This window comes from Scyliorhinus canicula, chromosome 3, assembly GCF_902713615.1.
Source record: "Scyliorhinus canicula chromosome 3, sScyCan1.1, whole genome shotgun sequence".
NCBI lineage: Eukaryota > Metazoa > Chordata > Chondrichthyes > Carcharhiniformes > Scyliorhinidae > Scyliorhinus > Scyliorhinus canicula.
This window is the reverse complement of record NC_052148.1, coordinates 226,085,681-226,112,524: the sequence shown is the minus strand read 5'-3', so window position 1 is coordinate 226,112,524 and position 26,844 is coordinate 226,085,681. Positions and strand designations below refer to the sequence as shown.

The 26,844-nt window shown below is 41.8% G+C and overlaps 1 protein-coding gene across 4 annotated transcripts in view; it reads right to left on the bottom strand.

The window, feature by feature from the left end:
* Positions 1–26,844, bottom strand: part of LOC119963329 (folliculin-interacting protein 2-like) — a 120,867-nt gene that overhangs the window by 22,069 nt on the left and 71,954 nt on the right. For all 4 annotated transcript variants that reach the window (XM_038792308.1, XM_038792310.1, XM_038792309.1 and 1 more), the window contains 6 exons: positions 17,279–17,350; positions 16,697–16,832; positions 11,126–11,327; positions 10,533–10,621; positions 6,611–6,757; positions 826–995 (listed from right to left, as the gene is read on the bottom strand). In XM_038792308.1, coding sequence (XP_038648236.1) covers positions 826–995; positions 6,611–6,757; positions 10,533–10,621; positions 11,126–11,327; positions 16,697–16,832; positions 17,279–17,350 — 816 coding nt within the window. The remainder of the gene's footprint in view (positions 1–825; positions 996–6,610; positions 6,758–10,532; positions 10,622–11,125; positions 11,328–16,696; positions 16,833–17,278; positions 17,351–26,844) is intronic.

The window sequence follows — 26,844 nt, the reverse complement described above, 5'->3', positions numbered from 1 at the left end:
TTTTTTTCCCAATTGAGGGACAATGTAGCGTGGCCAATTCACCAAACCTGCACATCTTAGGGTTGTGGGGGTGAAACCTACACAGACAGTGACTCGGGGCCAGGATTGAACCTGGGTCCGTAGCGCCTAGGCAGCAGTGCCACCCTGCAGGGTGGTTAATAGTGAGGACGGTGGTCTTGGGTTGCAGAAAGCAGGTTGGTCAGATGGGCAAATCAGTAGCAAATGGAATTCAACCCTGAAACGTGCAAGTGATGCTCTCTGGAAGGAGTAAAGGTAGTACGTAGTGAATGCCAAGAAACTAGGAAGCTCAGAGGAACCTTGGGGTGCTTGGCGTCAGAGCCGGTTAATGGGGTAGTTAAGGCAGCATATGGGACACTGGCCTTCATCAACCGTGGCATAGATTATAAGAACACACACACCCCACACACAGACTACTCTACCCAATTTCCATTCACAAGTTTCGAAGTGAACTGATCGATTAGTGAGAATACCACAGGAGAACAGCCAGTTGAAGACTGTGTAGATTGGATTCTGTACCTGACATGAGATGAGTGCTAGTCATGCCTCTGCTCCTCAACAGGGGTGTGTATCATGTTGTGCAGAATGGTCTCTTCGAACAGATTTTTGCTATAAATATTATGGCTGAGCTGTCAATGGGAAGCAGTCTAAATTTAAGATTATCCACAACATTCTTTCTGCATTGTACATCCTTTATAATTAATCAAAACAGCTCACCATTTTACCATTTGGGACTAATTGCTATACATAAAGACAGTTCCAATACGGTCAAGTTATTCAAGTGTGAAAAATATCAGGGAACCTTACCGAGTTGTGCCCAGAGAGGATTGTATGGATGTGATTTTCCCAACAGGTCCACATTCTGTGATGCATGTTTCTCATAAAAAGCCTTTATAGGTGGATGGTCATTTGGCATAACTGTGGGAACCCAGGCAAGGTGATATGTGAGCACAGCTGTCAGCAAAGCTGAAAGGAATCTGAATTGGTGAGGGGAAAGGAAGGAAAGAAACAAAAAGTTTTGAAAACAGTCTGATCACACCAGCAAACTAGCTTCTCTAACACTTGGATAGGTGACAACAGAATAATGTATCACCATATGACGCCCTTGAATAAATTGTTTACTGTGTTAAAAGACTGAGTAAACCTTAGCTGGCGGGTCAGTCCTCCTTCACTGATCACCATTCTGAAGACACATCAAAGGCAGCAAGAGCAAAGAATGTACTCTGGCTGTAGACTTCAAGTGCCCATCACCATGCACCATAGCTTCACTGACTGAGTTTTGAAAGGCATAGCTACTGGACCGGGCTTGCAACAAGTGATGAACGAACCAATATAAGCAAAAGATTTTGCTCTCCGATATTGTAGTATCAGTAACGGTGACCGAAGGGTCCTTCTGGAGGCATAATGTCTTCAAACCAATGCCACCCTCAACTGTGTTCTGTGGCACTACCATTATACAAAAATTAGAAACAAAGACTTATCTAACAGCATAGAAGTGGGCATCTATGCGGTGCCATTGGGCCTTCAGCAACAGAATATTTCCAAACCACATTCCTCAACCTCATAGCCTGGCACATTCCTCATTAACAGTCAGTGTTATCAAGCCTTGTTCAATGAAAATGTAGAGAGTATGTTGAAGCAGCACCTGATATATCTAAAAAGGAGGTGCGAACCTGGTGAACAACAGCGAGGGACTAAACAGCAGCAGCAGCATACTCTAGACAGAGCTAAACAATCTCTCAACCAATAGATCACATTCAATGGCAAGCACGAGTGCAAAAGGCAATCTTTTCCAGCTAAAAGTGCTGAAAGGATGATCCACCTGGGTCTCCTCCAGAGATCAGTAATCATACCACATGGACTGCAGCTGTTCATGAAGGCAGTTCACCATCGCAAGGTCAATTAAGGATGGGCAACAAATGTTGACCAAGTCAGTGATTCTTACATCCCATAAATGAATAAAAACTCTCTAGCATCACAGATGCCAGTCTTCAGCCAATTCGATTTACACCACAAGAGTAAGAAATGGCTTAGAGCACAGGATACAGCAACGGCCATACGCCTCAGGGCCATGGGGAGAGAGATCAGGAGCCCTGGTACTTCTGTCTCTCTTATTCCCCATGTACTCCCACTTAACCTTCAATCATGCATAACACTTTTTCCCCCTTTCAGGGTTCACGAATCACAGAAAAATCCTGGTAAAATGACAGCTGGTTATAAATACCGTCCGATATATATGCAGCATGGCTCATTAATATTAAAAGCAGCAACAATATTATGGGATAACGTGATTCCATCATGACTTTATCAACATTGTGCAATATTGTGCAATATTGTTAATTTGCCATGGAAATATCTCATTAGTTATTTACAACACTGCGCAGACAATAATATTGATTTCGGTACTGCCGCATTAACTGTCCTGCACATTGCACCATAGGAACACGGTGGCAGTAAACTCATATCTGGGCAAAGATCCAATCTAGCATCCAGATAAAACTAACAAGATTTTTCCATTCTGTAGAAGATCTTATTATTCAATATAATTATTTCATAGAAACGGTGTCATTGGATTGTATTTCATAGAAACGGTGTCATTGGATTGTATTTCATCAGCAATCTCACAGGGTAGTGTCATGGGAATGTCACTTTAAGAAATGTTTGTCTTCTCAAGTGGCTGCAGTGATGTAAGTGTGTGGGTGGAGCTGGGCTCTGGCTCTGCTTTTTACTTTAGTTTTGAGCTGGAAGCTGTTTTTGGCTCTGAGCTTTAGTCTCGTTTGCAGTTGGAGAGCTGCATTCAAACCAAGGAGGTGTATTTTGGTGTCTCTCTCTGCATGCTAAAGAAGGTCTCCAGATCACTTGATGATTTCAAAGTAATACCTGTTTCTGTAAGGAATGCAAATCTACTGCCTTTGTTAAAAAGGGTCTTTGGCTTATGGATGTTGTTAGGAAAGTTACTGAGGGTTACTTATAGAGTACTGTATCTTTGGGGGGTGGGGTATCAGTGTTGGTAATTGATAAGATGTTTACTGTGTGTTTATAAAATGTTAACTGGATTCTATCATGTGAGAGTACCTTTAAGAAATGCGTATTCATCAGTGATGTCAGAGTGTGGGGGAGCTGGGCTGTCTGTCAGCTTTTTACTTTAGTTTTAGGCTGTTTGCTGCAGGGTGTTTTAGTTTAGTTTTCAGAGCTGGATCGCTGCAGTCACAGCCAGAAGGGGTACTAGTCTCTCTCTCTCTTTAAATCTAAAAACTGTAAATTGATCCTTTGGTGATTTAAAACTAATAACTGCTCTCAGTAGTGACTTTAACCTGATGCACTTCTGTTAAAAGTTCTTTTATAAGTCTTATGGATGTTAAAAGGACAGCTTAAGGATTACTTAGCGTTGTATTCTTTGGGGGGTATATTTGAATTGATGGTGGCTAAGATGTTCACTGTATGTTTTAAAAAGGTTAACTTGAGTTCATAGAATAAACATTGTTTTGCTTTAAAAAATACTTTTCCATTTCTGCTGTAGAGTGGGCCGTGTGCCCCCTATACCACAATCTATTAAAAGTTGTGGATCAGGTGAACTCCATGATACACTTTGGGGTTCTCTAAACCCTAGCCCATAACAATTCATAGAATAAACATTGTTTTGTTTAAAAATACTTTAGATCTCTGTTGCATCACACCTGTAAAGTGGGCCCTTGTGCTCCTCATAACCAAAGTCTATTAAAAATTGTGGGTCAGGTGGACTCCATGATATACTTTGGTGTTCTCTAAACCTTGGCCATAATAGTAGTAAGATCAAAGGACTCCTGAGCAAAAAAAGTCGCTCTCTGCGACACAACGTTTAATAGACCAGAGGGCAAAGACTGAACGGACACAATTGTGAACCATGTTTGCTTGATCAGCGCGTTTGATGACTGCTGATTGCTGCTTCTCACTACAATATATTTGCAATCAACAACTTAGGTTGGTAAAATGACAAGATTGAAATTAATGAAATAGACTTGAGAATCCTGTGCAGTGTAAACAGATTGCTGATTAACTATGGAAGCCCTTTACTCACTACTGGCAACTTCACCACACAAAGCCTACTCACAGTAAGCTTCCACCAACAAAATACAACCATAGAAAAGTCACAGCACAGGAGGTCATTTGGCCCCTCTTGTCCATGCCAGCCTGAGGACACCCAGGTGCTCTTTCTAATCCTACCTTCCTGCACTCAGTCCATAGCCCTGTAGCTTACAGCACTTAAAAGTGCAGATTAAGGTACTTTTTTCTTGAGTGTTTAGGGTCTCTGTCTCCACCAACAGTTTGGGCAGCGAATTCTAGATCCTCTGCATAACAAAGTTCCTCCTCATGTCTCTACACCTTCTGCCATTTATCTTGAATCTATGTCCCCATGTTCCAGAATTCTCCACCAAGGGAAATAATTTTATTCTGTCCACTCTAACTTCCCTTCATAATTTTGTACACCTCAATTAAGTCACCCCTCAGCCTTCTTTGTTTCAAGGAAAATAACCCAAACCTATCCACCGTTTAATAACGTTGCCTACATTATACCAGTGGCTATAACTCAAAAAGTATTTAATTGTCCAGAAAGCAATTCAAGACATTGTGTGGTTAGCATTGCTGCCTCACGGCACCGAGGTCCCAGGTTCGATCCCGGCTCTGGGTCACTGTCCGTGTGGAGTTTGCACATTCTCCCAGTGTTCGCGTGGGTTTCGGCCCCACAATCCACAGATGTGCCAGGTAGGTGGATTGGCCACACTAAATTGCCCCTTAATTGGAAAAAATGAATTGGGTACTCTAAATTTATTTTAAAAAAATAGCTGATGGCAAGCTGTACCATGTGCCAAGACCAAAGTGCGCCATGTTCGAATCCATGAGATGCTGTTTGCTGACAGTGCCATGCTGGCATCCCATACTGAAGTTGACTTGCAATAGCTTGGAGATCAGTTCTCCGGGACCTGCAAGCAGTTTGGACGAAGAATGTCAAAAAGACCAAAGTTATGGGCCAGGATGCAGACACTCCACCATTATTAACAATGACAATTTCACTCTGGAATTCATAGACAGCTTCACATCCTGCTGAAATCAGCAAATGGGTTAAGACAGTTGCTGCCTTGGCGAAGTTGATAAGTCGTGTGGACCAACAGTAATTTAAACAAAAATATAAAGCTGTGTGTGTACCAGGCTTGTGTTAGCACCCTCCTTTAGAGTAGCAAAGCATGACATCATCCAGGAGAAAAACAATTTGATTGCTACCGTTAAACTTCAGTCCCTCCACCCACTGCTGCAGAAGCAGCAGTTTGTGCCATCTACAAGATGCACTGCAGCAACTCATCAACCCTTCTTTGGCAGCACCTTCCAAATCACTATAAAACAACATAAGAAGTCTTACAACACCAGGTTAAAGTCTAACAGGTTTGTTTTCAATCATTAGCTTTCGGAGCACTGCTCCTTCCTCAGGCTCCTTCCTTCACCCAGAAAGCTAGTGATTAGAAACAAACCTATTGGACTTTAACCTGGTGTTGTAAGACTTCTTACTGTGCTCACCCCAGTCCAATGCCGGCATCTCCACATCATGACTATAAAACAACTAACACCAAGAAGGACAATGGTAGTGATGAATGGGATCAAAACCTGCAAGTTCCTCTCCAAACCATAGACCACCCTGACATGAGAGCATATTGCCATTCCTTCACTGTCCCAGGCTTAGAATTCTGTAACTTCTCAACAGCACTATGGAAGTATCTTCACCACACAGACTGCCGTGGTTTAAGGAGGTTCATAATCACCTTTTTTTAAACAAAGCAAAATTCCAATTAAGGGGCAATATAGCGTGGCCAATCCACCTACGCAGCACATCTTTGGGTTGCGGGGATGAGACCGACGAAGACATGGTGAGAATGTGCAAACTCCACACTGATGGTGGCCCGGGGTTGGGATCGAACCCGGGTCCTCGGTGCTGTGAGACAGCAGTGCTAACCACTGCACCACCATCACCTTCTTTTTTTTTTTAAAATTTAGATTACCCAATTATTTTTTCTATTAAGGGGCAATTTAGCGTGGCCAATCCACCTACTCTGCACATTTTTGGGTTGTGGGGGCGAAACCCACGCAGACACGGGGAGAATGTGCAAACTCCACACGGACAGTGACCCAGAGCCGGGATCGAACCTGGGACCTCAGCGCCGTGAGGCGGTTATGCTAACCTCTAGGCCACCGTGCTGCCCACCATCACCTTCTTAAACGCAATTAGGAATGGGCAAGAAATGCTGGCCTGGCCAGTGATGTTCACATCACATTAATTAATTTTTTAAAAACGCTGCTGCTAGAGAAAATTTAAATGCTTCAAATTCATGGAGTTTTGTTCAGTATCTCAGCCAAAGAAGCCAAAATAACATGTTTAATATGACCAATGCTGTAACCATATTGGAATAGATGGCAGAACTCGTTAAAAATGGACAACATTGAAAATTTAGCTGCAAGTGCCTACCACTATACAAAAGAACTTTTCGAAAACTTGAAATACATTGTCATAGAGTCAGAAAATATTGAAGTTTACAGACATATCGTAAGAGTACCATATACATACTGATTCTTTGACATATGTTCTATCAGCAAGGTGAATTCTCTGACAAAGTGACGGCATAACCGACTCTTCTCTGATGTGTTAAACATTATGGTAAGCCATGCAGGTTCTGTGATCCTTGGGACTGTGTAAAGATTACATATAGTGGTCCTACAAAGCAAAGAAAAAAACATGAGCCATGCCTCGAGGCATTTTCTGGTCACAGAACCTTACATATAACCCGCACAACCCCTTAATTAGCTGTAATATAGTTGCTTTCAATCTACAGTATACCTACTGCAAAAAGATCATGGCTTTGTGAACAAATGTAAAATTGATCTTATATTTCACACGTGCATAAAGTTTTACATTATGGGCCTTAGTCCTTAACAGCACAAATTGAAGCAGTTAATACTTCCAGTGCATATTTCTAAATGAGTGGGGAGTAAGAGGCTGAGTTCATGGCTTAAGCAGGGCAAGAGGCTAAAGCAGGAAGCATTGCTCAAGCAGGGAAAGGTTATGTCGAGATTGGGGACTTACATTGGGCACGAAAGCAGATCAACTAGAGCTGGTAAATCAACTTGTAAATCAGATTAGGTTCAACTAGGAGTTAATGCTGGTGTGGAGTCTGGGCTGCTGGCGAGTACAAAGGGCCTGGAACCATGCTGTGATGTACAGGAGCTGGTTTACATCACAGTAAATTTTTACGTGCTATGAGGGAGACTGGAATCATACATGTTGGAATAATTGCGAAATGGGATAGGAACACAGGATATTTTCTGATTTGTTAACATTTTGATGTCTGCGCTTGATCACTTTCGGTGATCCAGGGTAGGGAGGTATCTTGTTGGACTGATTTTACATAATTAACAAAAGTAGAAAACAACTATTTAGTGAAAGATGAAGAACATCTAAACAGGAAAGAAGACTGACTACAGAATGATTTGATGCCCAACATACAAGGGACAAGGAAATGTAAATACACAGTACATGGGATTCTATCATTCACTCATTTACAAATTGCTTCTCGTACCATACATTTTACAGTTCATTTAATTACTGGCCGCAATGAATTCTAAAATACAAATAGCTCTTAAAAATACATGAATAGAGATTAATAGACACACACACACACACACGACAGCTCAACAGGTGGGCAATCGAGCCAGAGTCCAGGAAGATCCATTCGGTGTACATGGATTAAGAAAGAGAAATTTGACCAATGTTCTCAAAGATATAGACAAGTTAGAAAAAAAGACACCAGGGCAGCATGGGGTGCAGCGGCTAGCACTGCTGCCTCATAGCGCCAAGGTCCTGGGTTCAATTCCGGCCCCGGGTTACTGTCCGTGTGGAACATAGAACATAGAACAATACAGCACAGTTTGCACATTCTCCCCGTGTCTGCGTGGATCTCACCCCACAACCTAAAGATATGTTGGCTAGGTGGATTGGCCACCCTAAATTGCCCCTTAATTGGAAAAAGATAATTGGGTACTCTTAAAATTTATTAAAAAAGAGACAAAAGACTCTGAGAAGGATGGCTAACTAAGGATGTCGGCAGCTGTCCCTCGATTTGGGATGACATCTACTCAGGGTGATAATTTCCTGCCATGAGTCTTCACATGAGTAAACAGGCTGATTCTGGACCCACAAATCTTTGGGCACATGAGGGAAGATGTTCCACGAGGTAAACAAAAACAGAAAATGCTGGATAATCTCAGCAGGTCCAAAAGCATCTGTGGAGAGTGAACGGAGCTAACGCGAGTCTAGATGTCTCTTCTGTCAAAGCTAGAGAGAACTGGAAATAGGATGAGATTCATACTGCCGTAGGTGAAAGATCGCAGGGTGGAGCGGGGAAGGCGGGAGGAATGGGACTGGATTGAGGATCAGCGATGTGTGCAGATTGACAATGATGCCGTGGACAAAAAGATAAAGGGGAATGTAAATGGTGGTGATCAAGTCAAAGAAGGGTGCTGATAGTGGCACACTAAGGGATCAGACTGTGTTTATGGAAGAACAAAAGTGAGCAGTGTCAAAGGACAACCTGGGACAGGAAACAGATGGCCCAAGTATGGTTTGGGGGTGGGGGGGGGGAAGAGAGAGAGAGAGAGAGAGAGAGAGAGAGATGGAGGGGAGAATTCACAGTCTGAAGTTGTTGACCTCAATGTTAAATCCGGAAGACTGTAACGTGCCTAATTGGAATATATGGGGCTCTTCCTCCCATTTGTGCTGGGTTTCACTGGAACTTTGCAGCAGGCCAAGGACAGACATGTGGACAGGAGAGCAGGACAGTGAGTTGAAATGGCTGCCCCATGAGGTAGTAGGATTTGCTTCCTTTTCTTTCCTTCTCTGCCACTGCTCTGCCTCAATGAGTTCGGACTCAAAGCCTAATGCAGCTTGATGGACATGTTGTCGCCATTTTGAACAATTAGTAGCAAGCTCCTCCCACTCATTAATGTTAATGCTAAACAAGTTGAGAAAGCTGTTAAAAAAAGCATAGGGTATGTTTTTTTAATAATGGTATAATACAAAAGGGAGTTATGCAAAACCTTTACAAAACACACCGATTTGGCCTCAGCTGCAGTAGTTTATTATGGCCACCATAATTTAGGAAAAATATCAATGCCTAATAGAGTGGAGAAGAGATTTACAAGAATGGTACCAGGGATGGGGCACTTCAGTTCTATGGAGGAGCTGGGGTGGTTTTCCTTGGAGCAGAGATGTTTAAAGGAAATTTGCTAGATGTGTTTGAAATGATGATGGTACATTAATGTGGTCCAGAGCTTATCCTGGTGTCAAATCTGACAATCAAGCCTATGAACAGATTGGTTCAGCTTCAGACAGCTGCAGGGAGAAGGGTAGAATGGGTGGGCAGAAAACAGAGTTTGTAACAGGGGTCAAAGGCAATGGTTTCCTTCTTCCCAATATTTAATTGGTGAAAATTTCTGCTGATCTAGTATTAGACATTGGAGAAGCAGTCTGACAATTTAAAGATAGTGGGAGGTCAAAAGAGGTGGTGGTGAGGTGGAACTGGGTGTCATCAGTGAGCATGTGAAAATTAACAATGTTTTTGGATATTGTCACTGAAAGGTAGTATGTAGATGATAAGACCATAGGCCCATAAGACATAGGAGCAGAAATTAAGGCCACTAGGCACATCAAGTCTGCACCGCCTTCAATCATGGCTGATAGATTTCTCATCCCCATTCTCCTGCCTTCTCTCCATACCCCAAGATCCCCTTAATCAAGAACCTATCAGTCTTAAAGTCACTCAGTGATTTGGCTGCCACAGCCTTCTGTGGCAAAGAGTTCCACAGATTCACCACCCTCTGGCTAAAGAAATTCCTCCTCATCTCAGTTTTAAAGGATCGTCCCTTCAGTCTGAGGCTGTGCCCTCTCGTCCTAGTTTTTCCTACGAGGGGAACATCCTCTCCACATCCACTCTATCCAGGCCTCACAGTATCCTGCAAGTTAAGTAGGAAGGGACAAAGGATAGATCCGTACAAGAGATAATGGCGTGGGAGCAGGAGGAAAACCCATTCCATGGACTCCGATTAGTTAAGAACGGAACCAAATGAGTGAACAACAGTGGAGAAGGATCAAAGCAGGATGGTGTGGTCAGCTGTATCATAGGCTCCAGTCCCAGTCAGGTCAAAAAGGACAAGCAGAGATGGTTTACTTTTGTCAAAGTCACATGGGATGTCATTTGTAACCATGATAACAGTAGTTCTGGTACTGTGGACAAATTCATCAATGCAGGAAATCATACAACAGTAATAAATCTAGTTCTAGCCTTACAACCCTTCAACACTTAATGGTTGGTGGGGAAAGAGTTCATTACTCATTAGTAATGAGTAATTCATTAGTTCATTCATTAGTAATTCAAAGAGTTCATTAGTACTCAACTGCAGATGAACAAAATTATACAAATACCTTCATGTCTCACCTGAATTCTCCCAGGCCTTCCATTACCTGGCTGATGTAAACCTGAACTCTCTGACTAGATTCTGCAATCTTTCTGCAGGAAATCATTGCCTACCAAGAGAAAAAGAAAAGGTTTTAAGAAATACACATTAAGACCTGCTGCATTACTATGTACTCAAAACGCTTATGAATAGAACACCCCCAATTTTGTTGCTCAGAAGTCTGCAAGACACTTCATTTTGCATTAAGACACTTCAACCTTGTCTCAAGTTATGAAAGAGGCCTTCATGGTGGAAATGTTATTTCCTACACCTGCTGTCAACATAGCTCCAATTGTGACAAACCATGAGTAGGTCCAGGAGATGAAGTCTGGAAAATGCAGTTGAGACCACCTGAACAACAAGTTGTGCAAGACCTTAGAAGAGGGAGACAGGTTCATTCAATAAATCCAGAATGGATTCAATATTGTACATATCTCACATTGTAACTGCACCAAAATTAACAAGGGAGAAAATGCACTTAAAAATGCAAACTTGGGCTAATCAACAGGCTTGAAAAGACTAATAAAATTAATAGATAGAAAAAATGGATTATAAAACGGTAATTGTTTGGTACCTTCTCAATTGCACTCTTTAGCTTGTTCAGGTGAGTCTCAAAGAGAGGGAAATGTGAGAAAAAGAACTCCTGGAAAGTCTTGTTCCCATCTTCCTTCTCTGGCAAAGAGAAAACAACACTGATAGCAATCTTCTTCCTCCGGACCATCTGAGGGTTCGAAGTAAAGCTCTCATCTGCCATACTGAATGTCTCCTCAGTTGACCTTGTAAATAAGGAAACATTAAACACAAACAAACCAAAATCAATCATAATGAGAAGAATATATGTGCATATTAGTAATTTCTGAACTAGTCAGCAGGGGCTCCCAATGTTTGGTCACAAGAAATAGCAGGAGAGGACCATATGGCCCATCGAGTCTGCTCTGTCATTCAATATGATCATGGCTGATCTTGGACTAACTCCACTTTCTCATCTACTCCCCATAACCCCCGATTCCCTGAGAGACCAAGTATCTGTCTGTCCTGGCCTTAAATGTATTCAATTACGGAGAATCCACAACCCTTTGGGCTGGAGAATTCCAAAGATTCACAATCCTTTGAGTAAACAAATTTCTCCTCATCAGTCCTAACTGATCGACCCATCCTAAGAATGTGCCCTTCCCCATCCTGGGTATTAGATCCCCTGACCAGCAGGAAAAACTGCTCAGCTTTCACTCTATTAAGTGCATTACCTACTTATCCAGATTCCATTTACCACTAATCAGCCCATCTGACCAGCCAGTCTACATCGTTCTGTGATCCAAGGCTATCCTACTCACTATTTACCACTTGATACTGTTCTCATTTCACTGAAAAACAGAAAGTTAGCAAGGTATTTAAGTCGAACCTGTTGAATAATTTATTTTTCAAGTTTTCCACTGTTCCTTTACCGCCATATCTTTTAGTCTACTTACCCAATCTATCTTAGCCAATTCTCTCCTCATACCTCTGTAATTAGCTTTAAGTATAACATTCTTGTTTGTGATTGGGGAATGGTACTTTCGAACTTAACATGTAATTCACTGTATTATGATCTCTATTTTCAAGTCTACCTTTTATTAAGAAATTACTAATTAACTTTGCCTCATTACACAATACTATAACTTTGCCTCATTACACAATACTAGATTGATGATAGCTTCATCCCGAGTCGATTCCAGGAAACTCTCAAAAACATTCTACAAACTAATCTTCTAGGCTACTCTGGTCAATCTGATTGCCCAAGTCTATATCAAGATTAGAGTTCCCACAATTGCTACACTGACTTCATTTGAAGCTCCAATAATTTATTGTTTAATGCTCTGTTCAACATATAATTACTGTTAGGGGGCCGATAAACTACTCCCACCACCATTTTCTGACTCTAGCGATTCCTAATTTCCACATATACGGATTCTACTTAATGATCTCCAGAGACCAGATCCTTTCCCACTAATGTCCTTATGTCATCCTTTACTATCAGGGCTACCCCATCCCTTAACCATTGTTTTTGTGACATATTGTGTAGCATGGAATATTTCTTTCTCAATCCTGATCATCTTGCAACCATGTCTCTGTAATGGCAATTAAATCTAAACCATTTACCTCTAATTGTACCACTAATTCATCTATCTTATCACAGATGCTTTGCGCATTCAGATAAAAAAAATTTTAAATTTCATTTCCCTGCAATAATGTTATTCACTGATTCCTCTCTAAGCTACTCACCATCCTGACTTGGATATATAGCGCCATTCCTTCACTGTCACTGTGCCAAAATCCTAGAATTCCCTCCCTAACAGTACTGTGGGTGTACCTACACCTCAAGGACTGCAGAAGTTCAAGGTGGCAGTTCACTACACCTTCTCAAGGGCAACTAGGGATGGGCGATAAATGTTTGCTGAATCAGCAACGCCCAAATCCCATATATTAATTTTTAAAAATCAATTTACAGTAAGCTTGCTGTACCTTCCTGTCTCACTCTGCTTGTTTTTAAACTCACATCACTACAGTATTCTATTGCCCGAATCTCACTATGGATTTTGAAATCTCACTTCTACTGAACCCACCCCCTGCTGTTGGATTCACAGTCCTGGTTATACGACTGGTCAGGACACTGGTCTCTGCTGGTTTAAGTGCAGCCCATCCCAACATGAGAAGCTCCCTCTTCCCTGGAATGAAAATTGCTTATTGTCACAGGTAGGCTTCAAATGAAGTTGCTGTGAAAAGCCCCTAGTCGTCATATTCCGGCACCTGTTTGAGGAGGCTGGTACGGGAATTGAACCCGCGCTACTGGCCTTGTTCTGCTTAACAAGCCAGCTGTTTAGCCCACTGTGCTAAACCAGCCTTGCCCCAATGAATTGAAATCCATTTTTTCCACAACACTCTGAGCCATGCGTTTAATTCCCCAATTTCTTTGACCCTATGCCAATAGGTGTATGGCTCAGGAAACACTCCAGAGTTGGTTACCTTTAAAATTTTACATTTCTAAATTCTAATTTTGCAATTCTAAAGGGGCAGAAGGACCTGGGGCGTATATGTGCACAAATTACTCAAGATGACAGGTGGGTTGAGAAAGCAATTAATAAGGCTTATGGAATCACGGGCTTTCTAAATAGAGTACAAAAGCAACGGAGTTTAAAATGAACCTTTATAAAACACTCGTTTGGCCTCAACTGGAGTAACATGTTCATTTCTGGGCACTACATTTCAAGCAAAAGAATCGTTCTGCGAATAAAAGATTTTGGTATGGGGATAGATTGGGGAAGCTCCCCTTAGAGAAGGCAGAGGAGATTTGAGTGAGGTGTTCAAAATCAAGAGAGGCCAGGACAGAGTATAAAGGGAGAATTTTTTTCCACTGGCATAAGGGGTCAAGAATCAGAAGACGCTGATTCAAGGTGAATGGTAAAAGATTCAACAGCTAGATGAGGGAAAAACCACTTGCTGTGGAATGCACTCGAGCTGGAATGCATTGTCCGAGTCTAGTAGAGGTAGATTCAAATACAGCTTTCAAAAGGGAACTGGATAGCAGCTGGGGGAAAAAATTCTGCGGGGCATGAGGGAAAGAAAGGGGAGTCAGAGTAGCCAAGTCGATCTTGCATACAGCTGGCCCAGCCATAACAGGCTCATTCTGTGCCGCAACCATTTTATGACTTGCAGATCCAAAAACAATAACGTGCACTTATATGGCACCTCCAAAATAGTAAAACACCAAGGCACTGCTTAGAGTGGTATCAAACACTTGACACCAAGCCACATAAAAGAGATATTCAGCAGGTGACCAAAAGCACAATCACAACAGCAATGATTGGAATTATTCCTTTTATTTATTTTTTTTAAAAAGTATTTTTATTTACATTTCATACATAAACAGGAACACAATAAAATAAGAAACCACCCCATGTTGCACACCCTCAACAGAAAAATACACTCTCTCCCCTAGTTCCCCCACCTGCCCTAGCTTCCCCTCACTACCTAACATCCAATAGTGACCAGCTCTTTACAGCACAGAATAAACAGTGCCAGTTCTGGTAGAACCCCTCAATATCCTCCCTCATGGTGTACTTAACTTTCTCGAGATATAAGAATTCCATAAGATCTCCCAGCCACACGGAGGTACTGGGTGGAGAAGGCCAGGACATCTTCCCCTGCCCCAGCCCCGGGTTCGCTTTGGCAGGTCCGACACCCCAAATATGGCCCTGGGACCGGGTTCAGTTCAGTTTTATAGAAACGCTTACATAGTGCTAAAGGAGACCCAGAGGTCCACATGCTTAGGACATGATCAGAACATATACACATGATTAGCTGGGCCTCTCCCACATTACCTACTCTTATCTCCACACTCACAAATAACTTACTAAGTCTGGATTTGGTCAAATGGACCTATGCACTACCTTCAACTGTATCAACACTAACCTGGCACATGACAATGCTGCATGCACCCTACCCAGGGCCTCGTACCACACCCCATCCACCATCTCTGATCCTAACTCTACCTCGCACTTACCCTTCACCCCCCTCCACTCACACTGCCTCTTCCGCCATAATCCTGCCATGAATCCCTGTGTGCTCCCCTCCTATGTCTCTGCCAGTGACAAAACCCTCTCCAACAATGAGGAAGGAGGCACCAAAGGGAATGAATGTCAGGAAGATTTTTTTGCGAAGTTGCGAACCAATAGGTACCTAAAACATCAGCCTGTGAAAGTCCAAATTTCTCCGACAACTCCACGCTTGCAAATCGCCCCTCTAAAAACAAATCCCTCATCCCTTCCACTCCCCCTGAACCTAGCATCCAGCCACTTTGGGTCAAACAAATGGTTCGCACAGATTGTTGCCAACTTTGATACCGCCCTCCACTTTGAAGTGTTGCTGAAACTGTCTCCATATCTTCAACGTGGAGACCACCACCGGGTTCGCTGAATATTTCACCAGCGGAAACGGCAGTGAGGCTGTCACTAACGCCCTTAACAACTGGAATTATTCTTGATATGACGCCCTGGGCTATGCACAGTTAATTCTGACCCACTTGGCCCGGAATCGCAACACAGTTGAAATTAACTAAACAGGCAACAAATACACCTGGTTAACTACTATCTAATTTCTAACCACCCCTCTTTTACTCGTCCCACCCTCTATACAAATACAGGAGAAACAAATAGGGCGGAAAGAGAGGTGTAAAGAAAATACTGAAAGTAAAAGGATAAGTCTCTGTTTCAGATGGACGTCTTCCAGCTAGATTCTTTCTTCAGTCGAGGCCTACTGTTGGATGATACCGTTGCCTTCAGTCTGTAATGTTTTCACTGTAGACTCCTCAGGGTCCAGAGACTTCTGACAGGAGGCAACAGGTAGAGAGAGGAGAAAGAGAAAGGGAGAGAGGAGAGAGAGAGCTGTTTCCATCTTGAGAATCCAGTGGCAGAGAGAGAGTGAAAGAGCGACAGCGAGAGAAACACAGCTTCTCCTTTCAGAGTCTTGAAGTTTTCTGCTGGGTCCTCTGAAACCCCACCTGTCAGGAACCAATTACTGTCAGTTGTCAGGCCAATCTATTCGCCACCTTCCGACCAGAGTGAATCTTTCCAGTCTCTCATGTGCCATAAAGTCTGGGTTTGACTGTTCAAAAATCTTGCAGTTTGCAACTTCTGCATTTCTTCTGCTCAACTTAAAGACAAGTCTATTTAAAAATCCTTGGATCAAAAATGATAACAAAATATAAATAGGAAATAAGGGAATCAACGGGATGGATCGTTACACTTTCCAAGATCTCAAAGTATCAAAAAGCTATTTTATAGGTCAGATTTCATAAACCATGCAGATAGTGAAAATATTTCCCACTCTCTTAAAAACAATACCTTGAGGTTCCCTTCCCACTGGTAGAACTATGTTTTACCACCAATTTCCACATAAGCCATTCTTATATACTCCCCAATCTGAATGAGATCACTGATTTGTAAGCATTTTTAATCTGCAGGCTTTATCACAAGATGCCTGCCAATTTGATTAGTTAAAAAAAATGTTTTGATTTGCCATTCTTGCCCTTTATCAGCTTCTTCCTTCAGATATTTTGTTTTTGCCTTCTCGATCAATAATGTCTTGATTACATTATAAACTTTACACTTACCACCTGGGAAAAATGCCATTTTCAAGACTGGTGGTCTGATTGCGTAGCCAGCGCCTTTGGAAACTACTGGCACAGCTACTGGAGTAAGAGGAATTTGGAGAAGGGAATGGTGTAATTAACAGACTGCTTAGGGATGCTGCAGGACAAAACATACAAAAACAGATTAGATGCACCTCAACCATGGAGTGCTTCATAAAGATAACACAAACATACAAATTACATAATAATTGTACTACAAATCTAGTCCCTTTCCAACTGCACTAACGTAGCTTCTGAAATAGAAAATAATTCCATCCAACTGGTTATGAAAATAAGGAACTTCCCAACCTCAGAAACAGGAAAATACTCTAAAAGATTAAAATTTGAGCATGATACCTTTTCCCTTTTCTCTGCTTCGAATTTAGGAGTTTCAGACAACGTCAGCTTTAATGAATCAAATAAATCTGGCGAAAAGCTCATTTCTTTAAATCCAATTGATGGCAGTGTTTAAAATATCAATAGTCTATTAATACATTAACTTTAAATAGATTTCTGAACTTGGATTCATATGTTTGAAAAGTAAATGAAAAATTTAATAAATACCTGACCGTGCTATTCCACTATCTCCATCTTCACTTTGACCTCGGCTTGGCATATCTACAGGTGTACTATGAGCTGTAAGCATAAAGTTTAATTAGGATCTTCACCACATTGCTGCACTCCAAATAAATTGTAATTTTCTCATCATAGTTCACTTGTTGTCAGAAGTTGAATCCCAATTAAATAGAATTGCTAGCAATAACATAAGAGACTTTTAGATCAAACATGGGTGCAACATCATTCAGATCTCCAGAACAATTGTCTAATTTTTAATACTAATCTTTAACACACAAATATCTCAGTTAGAACATACACATCTAGCCGGAATGCAATCACAAGATGTTTCACCATTAGTCAAGGTATCAGGTCAATTATATGCTGTAGAATGTACAAAAAGTATTTGCCCATCTCCTGTAGTGGAATGATCTTGATCAAATTGTTCATGCCATCGTTCCTTTTGAAAATCTTTGTTGCCCATTTTTAAAAATAAATTTAGAGTACCCAATTATTTTTTTCCAATTAAGGGCCAATTTAGTGTGGCCAATCCACCGACCCTGCAAATCTTTGGATTATGAATGTGAAACTCACGAACTCACGCAGACACGGGGAGATTGTGCAAACTCCACACAGACAATGACCCGGGCCCGGGATTGAACCCGGGTTGCCAGATCGAACCCGGGTCCTCAGCGCTGTAGGCAGCTGTGCTAACAATTCCGCCACCGTGCCGCCCAAATCTTTGTTGCTCATTTGTGCCTTTTCTTCTTGGCACAGAAAACTGCTATTTTTGTAAAAAGCAAAGCCATCCACAGAAAACGGAACAAACAAATGGCTATAATTCCTTTTCCAAACCCCTGATGAAGTCAACTCTTGTGATTTTTGGCTAGATAATTTCAGCAGAGAGCCGTGATTTTTGGCTGGATAATTTCAGCAGAGAGCCGTGATTTTTGGCTGGATAATTTCAGCAGAGAGCCATTCACTCACTGGCCAAGCTCACAGTTGGGGAACTACTACAGGTAGTTACGGACTGATGGCTGAGCGTCCTTGTCTTCAGGAGTGAATTGGGGGGGGGGGGCAGAAGCTGAATGGGTAAAAACAAACAGAGGACAGTTCCCTCACAGGGACGTTCCTCTGAGCCCTGGCCACAGCAGCACTCCTACCCCACCATCCAAGCACTCAACAGGCCCAGTGGTAATAGCCACGCTCCAGATGTGGAACCAACTAAGACAACACTTTGGTCTGACCAAAACGTCCGCTATGGCCCCCACCTGAACAATCATAGGTTCTTGCCAGCCAAAATGGACGCCGCCTTTAAACGGTGGAGACAGGAAGGGTTGGGGGGGGGGGGGGGGGGGGAAAGAGAGAGACACCGACAGTGACTTCTACACGGACAATAGACTGATAACGTTAGAAGAAGTGACAGAGGGGCTCCTACTGACCAGGGGAACAGGTTATGACACATGCAAGTCAAAAGCTTCCTCCGTAGGGAACCAACAACACACCAATGGGACAATCATTACTAAAAGAATTGTTGGGACTTGAGCAATTTGGGGGGGGGGGGGGAAAGAGAGACAGGGGACGGGGGTCAAGGGGGGTATGACTACAGGGATTTGTGGGGGCGGTTGTGTGGAAAGGCACAAGAGAAAAATGGGAGGAAGAGCTAGGGATTGAAATATGGTGGGGATTCTGGAGTGAAGCACTGTACAGGGTCAACTCCACCTACATATGTGCACGGCTAAGCCTAATGTAGCTGAAGGAAGTGCACAGAGCACACCCAACTAGAACCCGAATGAACAGGTTCTTCTCGGAGGTGGAGGACAAATGTGCACGGTGCCAGGGAGGCAACCACATCCAGATAAAAGCAAATTACTGCAGATGCTGGAATCTGAAATCAAAAATAAAATGCTTGAAAATCTCAGCAGATCAGGCAGCATCAGTAGGGAGAGAAAAGAGCTAACGTTTCGAGTCCAGGTGACGCTTTGTCAAAACGATAGCTATTTTTTCTCCCTACAGATGCCACCAGATCTGCTGAGATTTCCAGCATTTTTTTTTTTGCAACCACATCCAGATGTTCTAGGCATGTCCCAGATTCGTCAGGTACTGGGCTGTCTTCTTCGAGGTAACGCCCAAGGTTTTGGGCGTAAGGGTGGAGCCATGCCCAAAAGTGGCAGTTTTTGGAGTATCAAACCAGCCAGGACTCAATGGGGAGGGGGGCCGACGCCCTAGCCTTTGCCTTCCTACACCCGCTGAAGAATCCTGCTCGGCTGGTGATCAACACCACCCAAATCCGCAGACTGGCTGGCCGACCTGTCAGAATTTCTTCAACTGGAGAATATCAAATTCACCATTTGGGGTTTGGAAGAGGGCTTCCACAAGACGTGAAGGCCATTCACCAACCTCTTCCAGGACCTGTTTGTAGTCAACAGTGCAAAGAGGAGGAGTGGCCCACAGAGACACCACCAGCACTGACAAAAGCGGAGAAGGGGGGAGAAAATAGGGAGACATATGCTGATCGCACCCTGTGCGGGGGGCGCTGAATGTTTGTAAATACGGGCAGCTGACTAGGATTAATTTATCACTATGTAATATATGTGTCATTATACGGCCTTGCTATGCATGATAATGAAAACTCAATAAATAAAACATTCTATATCATAAAAAAAAAAGAAGAGGGTCAGGGGCTTATTCCTAATATTAGTCTTTTGCAAGTTGCATTTGGTTTGCATAGATTTTTTTATTTTGTATAAAATGAAAAACTCTAATAAAAACATTTAAAAAAAGGATTAAATAAGATATATGGCAGAGAGACAGGTCTTTCCGCCCAACTAGTCCATGCCGGTGTTTACATTCCACTCTTGCTTCACCCCATTTAAATCCATCAAACACTACATTTGTCAAACATGGTGCATTTGTCAAAACCATAGCAACTTACAGCCTCAATCCAAACATGAACAAAAGAGCTAAATTCCACAGGGGAGGTGAGAGTGATTTCTCATTATATCAAAACAGCATTTCGCAGAGTGTGGCATCAAGAAACTCCAACAAAATCAAAGTCAATGGAAATTGGGGAAAATTCTCCATTGGTTAGATTCCTGCCTAGCAAAAAGGAAGATGGTTGTGGTTGTTGGAGGCCAATCCGCCGCCGGTCACTGCTGCAGGTGTTTCCTTGGTAACTAGGCCCAAGGAGGTTCAATGCCATCTTCTCAAAAGCAATTAGGGACAGACAATAATTGTTGGGCTCAGTAATAAGCCAGAAATACATTTTAAAATCTGCATTGCCCCACTTTGCAAAATACTGTCCAATCTCTAGCCGCCTTCTCCTCTCCAAAGTCCTCAAACGAGTTGTTGCCTCCAAATTCATTCCCCATTGTTTTTGTAATGCCTTGGTTTAATCCCTTGAATCAGGTATCTGCTCATAACATTTAAATGGCTATCATAAAGTCAACATGATATTCTACATGACAAAAGGAAACTATCCTTTCTCATCCTTCTCCATTTGTCGCCAGCCTTTGATATAGCTAACCACATCACCTTCTTCTAATGCCTCTGCCCGAAGTTACAAACGCTGATTGTAGCCAGAAAAATCATCTGCAATGGCTTCTCACTTCGGCACAACTACCTCTGGTGTCCCCCAGGGATCCATTTTGTCCTGCTCCTATACCCCATCTGCAAGATGTTCCTCAGCAACACCATTCAGTTCCCATAGGTACACTTGATGAAACCCAGCAAAACCCTCTGTTGACCCTGCCATTGGCTTTGATTCATTAGATTGCTTATTCGACAGGGTACTTGAGCCGAGATTTCCTCCAATTAAATATTGAGAGTCATGGTCTTTGGTCCCCACAGAAACTCTGCTCCAATCTGCTGACTTTAGTCTGTCCCTCACAGCTGTCCAAGGGTGAACAAGACCATTTGCAATGTGGATAATGTCTTTGACCCAGAGATGCAGTTTCAACCAAATATCCTCGCCAACCGGGTCTCCTTCCCTGACATAACATTGAACTCTGCTCCTTCTCAGCTCTGCCGGAGTAGTGCTTCGCTATAGAAAGTGATCAACATCCATAAAGGTTTTCCAGGAAGGTAGGATGCATTCTCTTTTAAGAAGTCACTGGGTACATGATAGATCTCAAATCCTTGAAGGATTAGATCAATTTAATTGTTAGGCCTTTCTCACCCAAATCAAATCATATGGCCTGGTTATGACTACCGGACAGAAATGTCCAATTTTTTAATTTGTAAAGCTGCGAGGAAAGGATACTTTGCTCCAGTAATGACTCTGTGCACAAATAGGGATATGGTACATTGAAACAAACTTTATAATTAACGCAGTATTAAACTAACTTCATGATAAAATAAAAAATTTACAATGACCAATTAAACAATGCTTGACAATAAAATGAAACATCAATTCCAAACAGCTACATTCTTTATCGCCAATGAAGAAAAACCCATCTCGGGTCAAAACCCATTTTTAAATCCAGTTAACAACCACAGGAATACTTGCTGTTTAGTAATGTCTTGGCGAGAGCGGGAGGGGGAGCAGGGGATTTCCTAAAGCTGCTGTTTTGTTCACAGCCAAATGTAAGCTGACCGACTCAAAACCTGATTGCTTCAGCTCCTGGGTCCTCCATTAATTACATCATCCTTATCCCACTCAAATCCCATGACCTGATTACTTTCAGGCTGCACGGTAGCACAGCGGTTAGCACTGTTGCTTCATAGCGCCAGGATCCCAGGTTCGATTCTAAGTTTGCGTCACTGCAGGTTCTCCCAGTATCTGCGTGGGTTTCTCTGGGTCCTCCGGTTTCCTCCCACAAGTCCCAAAAGACGTGCTGTTGGGTGAATGGGACGTTCTGAATTCTCCCTCTGTGTACCCGAACAGGCACTGGAATGTGGCGACTAGGAGATTTTCACATTGCAGCGTTACTGTAAGTCATTACTTGCGACAATAATAAAGATTATTAAGTTCAAACACAGCATCTCTAATTACCTTCTCCCCAGAAATCATAACAAAAATCCATTAGGCTTGTCCTTTTACACACGAACATAGTTTGAAATAAGGTTCTCTCATTTTTACGAAGCCTTAATTACCCCTTCAATAGCCAAAGTGTCTGCCTGTTTTTAAACTAGGATTTTTAAAACATTACTACAGCAGATACATACACACACTAACCAGGCTTTTAACTATTCCTGCACCGGATACATAAAATACTATAACTGAAATTCCTACATTCATCACACTCTGAAAATGACTGATCATCAGCCTCTAGCCAATCAAGGAAATGAAGGAATCATTAATAACGTCAACAATAACACTCAATTGCCATTAACCTACTCACTGCTCTTAGTTCAAGCTCTGGCAGAACACAGCACCAGACATAAATGCAAAGACTAATTCACAATGCCCATATGACACACAATCGAATAAGCAGGTTCTCCAGAGGCAGAAGATAAATGTGAGAGGTGGAAAGAAGGACCAGTTAACCATGTCCACATGTTCTGGTCATGTCCTGATTAATGGGGTTCTGGGTCTCTGTATTTAAAACACTATCAAAAATTATGGAGGTGGAAATATTACCAGGACCTCAATTTTTGGGGTGTCGTAAGTGTAATGATATGTATATTGACTGGGATGTAAAGAGTTAACAAGTTAATGATAATGCTTCTTACCACTAGAGGGAACTACAGAAGTCACATGTATATATATGTATATATACATATATATACACACACATATATATATATATATATACACACACACACACACACATGTATATATATGTATATATACATATATATACACACACACACATGTATATATATGTATATATACATATATATACACACACATATATATATATATACACAAATATATATATAAATATACACAAATATACACAAATATACACAAATATATATAAATATACACAAATATACACAAATATACACAAATATACACAAATATATATAAATATATATAAATATATATAAATATATATAAATAATATATATATATATAAATATAAATATATATATATATATATATATATATATATCTCTCTCATGTGACTTTGGGGAATCTTGAGAGTTAGGAGTTAGAAGGCAGCTGGAAGAGTGCCAGGCCTAGGAGCAGTTGTATATGAGAAGTCTGTAGTTAGAGATAGCATAGTTTAATATAGAAACCTTCTACTTTAGGAATGTGAATGGATCTTAGTTAGTAGTGTAATAAATTTATAGTTTTGTTCGTTAACAAAGCTTTTCTTTATTCAATGCTACGCATCAGAGTTTTCCAGGTAAAGCAAAATAGATACCATAACAGTACCAGGACTAACAGAAGAGAAAGGAGCAGATGTTGTAGCTTTTGCCATGTTGATCGCCGAGAGGAGAATTTTATTAGAATGGAAGTCAGTAGATCCACCAAAGGGATCAACATGGTTGGGGGATAATGTGGAATTCCTTAAACTTGAGAAAATTAAGTTTTGTCCTTTGTGGCTCAGATGGGGGGTTCTGGATGAGATGGAAGCTGTTTTTGTCTCTATTTACAAATCTGTTTGTTACCAGTGGGTAACGGGAGGGGGAGAAGGGGAGGTGGGAAAAGTGGGGAGGGAAGAAGGCAAAGCTTTAATAGAAATAAAGAAAACAAAATCTCAAATTAGGAGGATTGCATTGTATTTATTTTGTAATTGAATGATTGTTTGTATGCTGTTAAGTATGTCCTATTTGAATAATAATATTAAAATCAAATAAATGCAAAGACTGAATCCAACAGAATGGTTGCCCTGAATATTATAGCAGCATCCAACTAATTATGGCTCTAAGGGGCCCTAGTAAAACTGAAGTCAGGAGAAATCAAACAAAAAGTCTCTCTCGTGGTTAAAGACCCAACTTAAAAGAAAACGTTACAGTTGTCAAAGACCAGGCATCACAGTTTCAAAGTGACTGCAGGTGTTCCTCAGGGACGCTTTATCAGTTAATCTACCATCAAGTATTTTAGCCCATAACTTTCCTTCTGTAAAGTCAAGGTAGAATGGTTTGCTGAAAATTCTATAGCATTCTGTCCCATTCAATTTGTTCAATAACAAAGCTTTCCACCCCAGTCTTTAGTAGCCCTTGGATAACATCCAGATTTGTTGTGAAATTAGCAGCTGAAATTTGAATTAAGTATCAGACAATGATCATCTCTGACAAGGGATTCATTGTCCTCAGACCTTTAACAGAAGCACCACCATTATGTCCCTCACGACCAACATTCTGGAGAACACCACTGTTTAGAAGCTGAACTGCACCAGACGTGGTTACAAATAAAAGGACAGAGAGGGGGGTACACTGTCAATTGGCTCCCCTTGACCTCCGAAAACCTCTCCATCATCTAGAGGGATCATCAGGAGTGATGCTCACCTGGAAGGGTATAGCCACAACAGCATCTAACAAGCTCACCATTCAGAACAGAGCAGTTTACTTTTCTGATATGCTGGCCACTGGATCTGAGATCCCCACCCTTCATGCCATGGCAAGGCTGCTGTATGCAGGATCTACACTTTAACTTACCAAGTTTATTTCAATATCCATGTTCAATAGCACTTCCCCACGACACTCGATTAATTAAAATGTGCAGAATGACAATCAATATTCCCTGCAAATGTTTTTCCTTGTGCAGAGGCAGTTTTGTAAAATGTGCAATACCTAATTTTTCCTGCATCACTACTCCATGTGCAATACTGTATTTCTCTCCAATAAAGGGGCAATTTAGCATGGCCATTCCATCTACCCTGCACAACTTTGGGTTGTGGGACTGAGACCCACGCAGACACGGGAAGAATGTGCAAACCCCACATGGACAGTGACCCGGGGCTGGAATCAAACTCGGGTCCTCGGTGCTGTGATGCAGCAGTGCTAACTACTGCACCACATGCCTCCCCCCACACGTACAGTATTTAACTTGGATCAAGGTCTGAGCGGAATTTCCCAGCCTGAAGCATCGCCTTGCACGCCTGCTGTTTAGTGGAAATATTGATCCGATTTGAACCTTTCACTCCCCGTGATCTCTACCACTTATAAGAACATGAGCAGCAATGTCATGGGGAAAATGGTCACCTTCAAATTACCCTTGAAGTCACACCGCCCTGAAATGAATAGAAGTGTGATTTCTCTCTTCATTGTCAATGGGGCAACATCTTGGAAATCCCTATCAGACAACATTGTAGAGATGATCTTCCACCAAAGACTGCAGTGCTCCAATGAGAGCTCATCACCTCTTTCTGGGCAACCGAGAAGGCCAAAAAATGCTCAACTTTTAAATGCTACAACTGACTGCTGCTGAAGCCAAGAATATCAGGGTGAAGGAATAGATTGCTTTTAAAGCTTTGGCCATAGGAGTACGTAACATTACTCATAGTTTCAAAATAATGAGATGATTATTTTCATTTGGGCAGCAAATTAGGATTGCTTCCAAGTTATTGAAGGAGGAAGCAATCTGAGGAAATATTTTCAGTTCACAGAATTGTTACAATGCAGGAGGCCATTTGACCCATCATGTTTGCACCAGCTTTCCAAACAAGCATCATAATTTGGTACCAATTTCCTGCCTTTTCCCCATAATCCTGTACATTATTTCTATTCAAATAATCATCTAATGTCCTATTGAATGTCTTGATTGAACCAGCCAGACAGTGCATTTCAGACCCCAACCACTCGCTGCGTGAAAATGTGTGTGCCCTCTTGTTCTTGATCCTTTTATGAGCAGGAATAGTTTCTCTCTATCTACTTTATTCAGCCCCCCTCATGATTTTGAACATCCCTATAAAATCTCCTCTTGGTCTTCTTCTCTCCAAAAGAACAGTCCCAATCTCTTCAATCTAGCAACTGAAGTGTCCCACACCTGGAACCATTCTTGTAGACCTCTTTTACACTCTCCAATATATTCACATCCTTCCTATAGTGTGGTGTCCATAACTGTACACAATACTCCAGCTAAAGTAAACTGGTGGCTTGTATGAATTCAGAATAATCTCCTTGCCCTATGCCCCTATTAATAAAGCCCAGGTTACTACAAGTTTTGTTAACTGCTCTCTCCACCTGCACTGTCACCTTTAATCACTTATACACATATACACCCAGGTCCTTCTGCTTCTGCACCCCTCCAAAAATTTACCTTTCATTTTATATTGTCTCTCCATGTTCTTCCTACAAAAATGATCACCTCACACTTCTCCGTATTGAACTTCATCTGCCACCTATCTGCCCAGTCCATCAACCTGCCCCATGTTCTTTTGAAGTTCTACACTGTCCTCTTCACAGTTTACAATATTGCCAAGTTATGTGTCATCTGCAAACATTCAAACCGTGCCTTCCGCTCCAAGATATAGATCATTAATACACGTGAGGAAGTACAAGGGTCCCAACAATAAAACCTCAACTGACCTGCCTCCCGCCTGAAAAATATCTACTTATCATTACTGTTTGCTTTTATTCAGCCAATTTTTTATCATCTTTGCTACTGTCTCTTTTATTCCAGGAGCTATAACTTTCACAAGTCTGTTGTGTGGCACTGTATAGAACGCCTTCTGAAAGTT